Raw genomic sequence first — 8,755 nt, forward strand, 5'->3', positions numbered from 1 at the left:
AAATTATATAAAATTAAATAAATAGAATTTGGTCCGTGTGTGGTCAAATAAAACTCAAATAGTAAATTGGTGTACTATTTTTATTTGAGCCAACGTTTCACCCCACGTTGCAGGGCTAAAAAAGGTACAAACACTTGACATAAGTACAAAAAAAATTAGTGGAAAATAACAAGGGTATACAATGAAACGTAAAATTTAATGAGAAAAATTAAAGGTTATAAGCAATTAATGAAAAACCTTCAATTTTTCTTATTAAATTTTACGTTTCATTGTATACCCTTGTTATTTTTCACTATTTTTTTTTGTACTTATGTCAAGTGTTTTTATCTTTTTTAGCCCTGCAACATGGGGCAAAACGTAGGCTCAAATAAAAACAGTACACCAATTTACTATTTGAGTTTTATTTGACCTATGATTTATTGATACACACGGTCAATTAGCAATCTTCCAATAAAATTAAATTATTTAAAGTTAGATGTACCTATACATTATACGTATTTATTTTATTTTATTCATCGTTTATTTATCATTAAATCAGCATTTAAACAACCAATGATTGGCCGAGAGAACAAGGATTGATTAAATTGTCTGATTTATAGACAAACCAATATCAGGTATTAATTTATTTAGTATTAATCTAGGAAGCGTCTGTCACAATAAAGTTTCCTTCCTCATGCAGCCCACTAATTTTCTTTTAATAGAAAAATGAAGAGAAGCAGGACAAACTAACTCACTTTCTTAAGAAGTTAGTCAGAGGATGTGGTCAGTAAAGTTTAAAAACTAGTATGTAAAACTTATTTTTATTGAGTAAAATAAAAAACTTATTTTTTAATCAATACTAATGTTTTAGAGTAAACTGTAAGTTTTCATTAGAGTGACTGCAGCAGGAGTTCCAAAAAGACTCACCTCACTTTCAATAAAAATATTGCCATAAATACAATAATTATGTAGCTTTGATTATTCTTTAATCATACTCTTTCTCTGTGTAATAAATATTAGCAGAACTATGTATCCTACAAATGTCCATTATTATTATAATCGATCAATCAAAAGGTCAAATGCATTTTTGAGCCTATTGGCACATTAAAGTCAATTTCACATAGTTTACAGTTATGGCATTATTCTTCTGGACCAGAGATATGTTTGTTTTGTTTTTATATTACTTTTAATTTTTGTTTGTAACAAAATTATGTGCCATTAAACATATTACATTATCATTACTTAGAATAGAATGTAATGCCCCTTTAGATCAGATCTAGGTGTAGAACACTATTATTATTTACTTGTCTCTTTCTTTATACTTTTACAAAAATGAAAGATTAAAAAAATTGAAACTATATATTCTCTTGTAAAAATACTACAAAGGAAATAGTTTCTTTATAAAAACAAATTTTTAAATCTTTCTTTTACATATCAATCTATCTGCTCTTAATATAGTTTCCATTTTTTTTTAAAAGTAATGCAAAGAGGACAGACATAATAAAATAGTTAGTAATAATAATAGTTATTAATGACAGGAAAAATAAAGAGAAAACACTTAAGATTAATGGAAAACAAGAGATATTTTTAACTTATATTCAACATTTTTCATAAAAAAAATTGTTTTAACCTTTGTTGATATCTGCTCACCAATTCATTAAATAAAATGAACTGGATAATCAGCAAACTGTCTGAAACATTGTTCAGATGTTAAAATAATTTAAAGGGGTCATAAAACAGTAATTTATTCTTGAAAAAAAAATAGGAGAGAGAGAGAGAAAGAAATTTATTCAATCATGCTGCCCAAATACATAGGGGTTTCTACATTACACGTATGTAATGTATAGGTACATCTAACTTTAAATAATTTAATTTTATTGGAAGATTGCTAATTGACCGTGTGTATCAATAAATCATAGGTCAAATAAAACTCAAATAGTAAATTGGTGTACTGTTTTTATTTGACCCCACGTTTTGCCCCATGTTGCAGGGCTAAAAAAGATAAAAACACCTGACATAAGTACAAAAAAAATTAGTGGAAAATAACAAGGGTATACAATGAAACGTAAAATTTAAGAAGAAAAATTGAATGAGGAGAAGATGGTTGGGGGTGCGGTCAATGAAACACAAATAAGTATGACTAACTTATTTGTGTTTCATTGACCGCACCCCCAACCATCTTCTCCTCATTTATCATCCACGGTCAACTATCTCTCATAATTAAGAAAAATTGAAGGTTCTTCATTTATTGTTTATAACCTTTAATTTATCTTATTAAATTTTACATTTTATTGTATACCCTTGTTATTTTCCACTAATCTTTTTTGTACTTATGTCAAGTGTTTGTATCTTTTTTAGCTCTGACAAAACCCTGCAACGTGGGGCGAAATGTAGGCTCAAATAAAAATAGTACACCAATTTACTGTTTGAGTTTTATTTGACCACACACAGACCAAATTCTATTTATTTAATTTTATATAATGTAATATTCAAAATTTATTTAAAATAAATAAAAGGAAATTAAAAAGTTTTAATCCCAGATCTAAAATATAGCTTTGAAGATGACAAGGTTTAAATAAAAAGATATGAAAATTTTATTTTAAATTATATATAATATTATGGACTCTTAATCTCAGGGCGGATTTTCCAGACAATCAGAACACAAAGAGAGTTACTAAATTAATGGCTACTTTTACACAGCATACTGATCAATCCGTGATCGGACATATATAAATTTATATATTATTATTTTATAATAATACAAACTTTCATGTTTATTTTTTTATTTTTTTTGTTTCATGCTTATATCTAACTATGCAATGAAACAAATATTAAAAATAAATATACCTTACACAAAGAAAACCAATAAATTTTGTAAGATTCTATTTTTCATTTCATAATACTAACAGAATCTATATGGTATTACAATAAAAACAGATGAATCAATATATAATGGAAAGTTAAAAAAAAATTATTTTCTTGTCAGTATTTTTTATAAAAGAATGAATAGTTAAATTTTTGGAATCGAAAAGCTTAAAAAATCATATCATAATGGCTTAGTGTACCTTAGTATTCTAAGTAATAATATAATATATTTTATGGTAGATTATTTTTTTTACAACTAAAAATTAAAAATAATATACAAAACAAAAACTTATCATTTTTTTTTTTAACTGATTTTTTTGGCCTAAATTGTAAGTCATCTTCAGAGTGACTGCTGCAGGATTTTCAAAGAGACACCTCACTTTCTATAAAAAAATATTGCTCTGAATACAATAATAATTATGTACCTTTAATTATACTCATTATCTGTATAATAACTAATTAACAGAAATATTTATTTTACAAAAGTCCATTTTTTTTTATAATCAAGATTTAACTTAAATCAGTTCAAAAGGGCATATTAGTTTCGTATTACTTTTTCTGGAAGAAATTACCCTCCTATGACTTATTTCAACATCTGAATAACATTAAACACAGTATCCAGTTCATTGTTCTCAATTATATATAAGTTTATATATAGATATAACTTATAATAATAATACGAGAAACCGTAGAACCCATGAAGGGTCATGAGGTCAGTTCTTTGTAAGGAGGCATTGCACTGATTAAGTAGCAGTAACCTTTAATTTTTGCATAAGTATAAAAAAAGTGGTTAGTAAATAGTTGTGAAGATGTTTGCACTAAACCAAGCTCTGGCCTAAAGGGTCTTGTCGTAATGACTTAGTGTACCTTAATATTGTAAGCAATAATAATATATTTTATGGTACATTATTTTTATAACTAAAAATTTAAAATGATACACAAAACAAAAAAACATATAATAGTAAAAATGTGAGGTAACCAAAAAAAAAAAAAAGCTCTGAATAAGTAAGACATTTTTATGATTTTTTAAAATCATAAATTGATAGGATGGTTAAAGATTCTTTTAAAAGAAAATGTAATAAAATAAAACTATGTATTAGTTTCAGCATCATGAATTTAATTATATGAAATATATTTTAACCGATGTACTTATTTATATATTTACATGGAATTGGAGTATATAAGCTAAAATGTAAAAAAATTCAAAAAACCAAAATTCAAGACAAATGAATATCGCTCTACACCCATCTTTTCATACTGCCTGTTTGTGTTCTCTGACTTTGTATTCCATGGATAGCCAGCTTTCTCGCAAACATTTTGTTAATGCTTTTATAATGGATGGAAGCCATTTATACATTAATGTTATCACAAATGGAAAAATAAGAATGAGTGTATAGAGGTTTAGAAAAGAATAATCATGTAAATAAATACCTTATAATTAATTTATTGTTTCAAAAAAGTATACCAAATTTTAGCCTGACTGAAAACAAGTAATAATTCATTCAACTACAAGAAAAATAAATAATAAATATAAAGCTACTAATTCTCCATGATCTTAGAACAACTGGTTCTTTTTAAGTCACAGCAACTTTATAAAATATATTATGAGAATTAATAAGTCTTATGAACAAAGTAATGCGGAAATTTATAATAAACATAAATACATTTTCTAAAGTCCTGTTAATCCTTTAAGAAATTATTCATTGTTAAAAGTATGAAAACTAAAATACTTGCTACTGACAATAAAAATATATTGTAATAATAAGTCAACAAAAAAATGGCCTCTACTTACAAATAAATAAGAACTTGTATATATATAGTAAAAGGCTCACAATTATCATAAGGCCTCAACTTCATCAGAGCTATACAATTCTCCTCTTATCACGATATTTTTTCACTAATTTCAAAACATCATTTAACAGAAAACACTAGAACATTCTTACAGGAAGTTACAATTCCATAGAGCTAAAATTTGATAGCTACATTCAGTTAGTTCCAAAACAAGTAAGGGTGTTCTTAAAGTGTTGTCCGTCATTTGCATTTAGAAGCTCTAGAGGTGTAGTAGCAAGCGATGTCTTATAATTTATATTGACTTCTCTATGCTCTGGACTATCAGGAACGACGTTCTTTTGACTGTGGTTCAATGTGGCACCTTTCGCAATGAGTTCTTTCACAACTGCACAATGGTTTCCTTCGAGTGCTAGGTATAGAGGCGAATGACCATAATCGTCCTCCATATTCACATCCATTCCGTAATCGATAAGCGTTCGGACGACTTTGAAGTGACCATTTTTGGCAGCTATATGAAGAGCAGTTTTGGATTCGACATTTCTAGCATTTTTATCTGCCCCTAATTTTACAAGTGCTTGGACGATGAAATCATGACCATCCATTGATGCAAGGTACAGTGGAGTCTCATGTTTGATGCTCTTTGAATCGATATCGACACCATTGGAAAGTAAAAGGAAAACGGCTAGTAAACGACCTTCTCTTGCAGCGACGTGTATCGGCATCCAACTATCGATATTCTTCGCATTTTTATCGGCTCCTTTATTAATTAGCACTTTCATTGCTTCAATGTTTCCTCTATGTGAAGCCAAATACAAAGGAGTCTCTTTCTTACGGTTTCTAATGTCCACTTCCACGCCATGATCCAGTAATGATTTGACAACAGAAGCGTGACCTTCGAATGCCGCAGTATGAATCGGCAGCCAATCATCTTTGTTTTTAGCATTCTTCTCAGCTTTCCTTTCTAGGAGCAGCTCGACAACACATTCTTCACCATTAAGAGAAGCTAAATACAGAGGGGTTTCGAAAAAATTGTTTCTGACCTCAATATCGGCACCTTTGTCAAGCATCATTTTTACAATGTCATAATGTCCTTCCTTAGCTGCAACGTGGAGAGGAGTCATTCCATCGACGTTCATAATGCATGAATCAGCTCCTGTGGCAAGGAGGAACTTCGCGACTCCGTCGTGACCATCTCTTGCGGCTAGAAATAATGGAGTTTCTCCACGACCGTTCTTGACATCAATTTTTTCAGGACCATCAACAAGAAGATTGACGACTGGAAGATGACCCTCTCTGGAGGCGACATGTAAAGCCATCCAGCCGTCGATATTTTTTGTACAATTGTCAGCGTTCATCTTCAATAATAGTTTTACAGTATCGTAATGTCCTTTTTGAGAGGCCAGATACAAAGCCGTCTCATTGCGCCTGTTGACAGAGTCAATATTAGCACCATTGTCGAGAAGATAATCCACTATTTCAGTATATCCTTCAAACGCTGCGGTATGCAATGGAGTATTGAACCGATGATCTTTGGCAGCAACATAAGCTCCTTTTTCGACTAGATGTTTTACAAAATCTAAATGACCTTTCTTAGACGCCAAAAACAATGGAGTCTCATCAAAGTTATTAACAGTATTAATATTAAAGCCTTGGTCTAGTAAAAAACTTGCTACTTCTTCCTTGCCGTGCTTGGCTGCAGAATGCAGTACAGAATCTCCAGTTTTGGTACGAGCCATTAAATCCCCTGAATTATACATCAACAACTTCACCATTTCTACGTCACCTTCACAAGCTGCTAAATGTAGGGCTGTTTTTCCTCTTTGGTCCTTTGCATTAACTTCTATGCCATGTTTAACTAAGAATTCAACGATGTTACTATTTCCTCTTTCTACAGCACTGAACAATATTTCAGGATCGTGATAGCTTAGTTTAGTCAGATCACCTCTTAAGTTCATTACTACTGGAAGTAGTTCCTGAATCCCGTTCTCGACTATCGACTTTAACAGAACTAATTTTGTTTGCATATCGAATGAATTAGCTGAAGTTTCATTAGAAAAATACCTGACAATATCAGAATAATTCGTAACCAAATTTAACTTACTCCGAGGCGATTCACAACTCCTTTCATGGTAATTGTGCCAGTACCTTTGCACCAGCTTGTGATTCAAGCCTTCAGGAAAACTGTAATTATTTGCAATAATATAACTTAAAACTCCATCAATACAAAGTTCCTCTGCTAATGCTTTTGGAGAAAGTCCTTTTTTGTTTAATTTATCGGCATCAGATCCAAGCTCCCTTAGAAGTTTGATGAGATTCAAGTTTCCATTTTCAACAGCGGCATGTAGAGGCGTGTTGCCCGTTGATGTCGTTAGGTTTGGGTCGGCACCTTTGTTCAAGAGAGTGTTTACAGTATGAATATCGTCGTTTTTAGCAGCTTTGAACAGTGGGGTCTCCCCGTTTAAGTCTAAGCTATCGACTTCAGCTCCTGAGTTAACTAATGTGTTTATAACTTTTGGATTATTCGATTCGGCAGCGAAATGAAGGAGTGTTTCGTTCTCGGCGTTGCGAAGTTCATTCAAATCTCTTCTGTTCCTAAGATGTGTATCTCTCCCTTTACCGAGCAGTTCCCTCACTATATCCCAACGTTCATGTTGCCAAGCGATTCCCAAAGCTACAGTATAAGGGATATCGGGGTTTGACTTCAATAGCCAATTGATTATTTCTGCATCGCCGTTCTTACAAGCTTCATTCGATACTACAGACTGATTTATAGCGGAAAATATCCTTTCTTCTAATTTAGAGGGAATCTTACCGAGTCCGTTTCTTTCAGCATTTGCCACAGCATCTGCCACAGTGTACATTTGCTCAGCCGACAACTCTATCTTTGAACTATCCAAACGACTCAATTCGGAATCAGATTCTATCTTCGATGTAATTATATCGATCAGTACTCTTGAGAAAGCATAATCCTTCGTGGTCAGGGAAAGAAGTACCTGTAAGAATGAATACTCGTTCCCATCGATTTTAGACAGAGAGTTACCAATTTGTTTTTGTTTTTGTTCAGACATTTTTTCCATCGCTGCTTTAATTTTCTTCCCTATGTATTGTTCCAGACCTGCGTAGAAATCCTCATGACCCTCTAAGCCATTGAGTTGCTGGTCATTGGCTGTTGTTGTTTCTGTTTCGTATCCCTGAAAAAAGAATTAAACCATTATTTTTATGAGAATTTGAGAAGAATAAGTCTCAAGTTGAGACTAATTCAATATATATATATATATGACTGGCCACCACCATTATGCTCGTTGTTCCCCGACCTATTTGATCCTATACCGATTTCATCCGACGAATGCTTTCACTTACGCATGCGTAAACATATTTTTCTCAATACAACTATTTTTCGAGAAAAAAAAACCTTGCTGGGTTTGACACACATTTTCAAAGAAGCTGTAGATTAGTGTTGATGCTAAGAATTCAACTTTTAGCTTGTGGAATGAATCCCTTAAAGTTTTGCAAACCCGAAAAGGGGGACTGGTTTACCTCCAGATAATGAGCATTTTACGTGAGTAGAGCGTTGAATCCTACATCACGCCCTCCAGCAAGCCTGGGGGTGGGGGGGCAGCTCTCATTGTTGGTCAGCGAGTCTATCGGACTTCACTGAGAGTAACCAAGGACTTTCCACCGATCATCACCACATCCGCCACCCGTGGGACGCTCTCCTACGGAAACTCAATTCTATTTATAGCATTGCGATAAATAAAATAGGCGTGAAAGGTTGTGGGACTTAGTAACAAACGGATCCTTAAAATGTTAATAAACACTAAACCGACGGGTAAACGTCCAAAAGATTGACCGAAACATAGATGGGAGGATTGTGTAAAGACAGATTTAGAAAATTGAACCATCACTAGATAGATATATGTGCAGAAAGATTGATGGTATCGGCATCGAACTTTCGGTTTCGCTGAGCCTTCATTATTTTTATGTGAAAAACTAGTTTCTTGGGTAAATTCAAAGAAACAGTAGGTCTCCGAGATTAAATTCTTTAACGAAAACGAAAATTCATTCGAGGTTTTTTTTTTTTTTTTTTTTTGTTTTTGTTTTTGTATACAATCATTTCAGT

General features: G+C 32.0%; 1 protein-coding gene across 1 annotated transcript in view; it reads right to left on the bottom strand.

Moving 5' to 3' along the window:
* Window positions 1-4,264: 4,264 nt before the first annotated feature.
* The window catches only part of LOC106680099 (ankyrin-1), an 8,020-nt gene continuing 3,529 nt past the window's right edge, over window positions 4,265-8,755 (bottom strand). The window contains exon 3 of the mRNA XM_014419589.3: window positions 4,265-7,826. Within this exon, the coding sequence (XP_014275075.1) occupies window positions 4,830-7,826 (2,997 nt within the window). The 3' untranslated portion in view covers window positions 4,265-4,829. The remainder of the gene's footprint in view (window positions 7,827-8,755) is intronic.

Source organism: Halyomorpha halys, unplaced genomic scaffold (assembly GCF_000696795.3).
Source record: "Halyomorpha halys isolate HHAL.00 unplaced genomic scaffold, Hhal_1.1 Scaffold242.1, whole genome shotgun sequence".
Taxonomy (NCBI): Eukaryota; Metazoa; Arthropoda; class Insecta; order Hemiptera; family Pentatomidae; genus Halyomorpha; species Halyomorpha halys.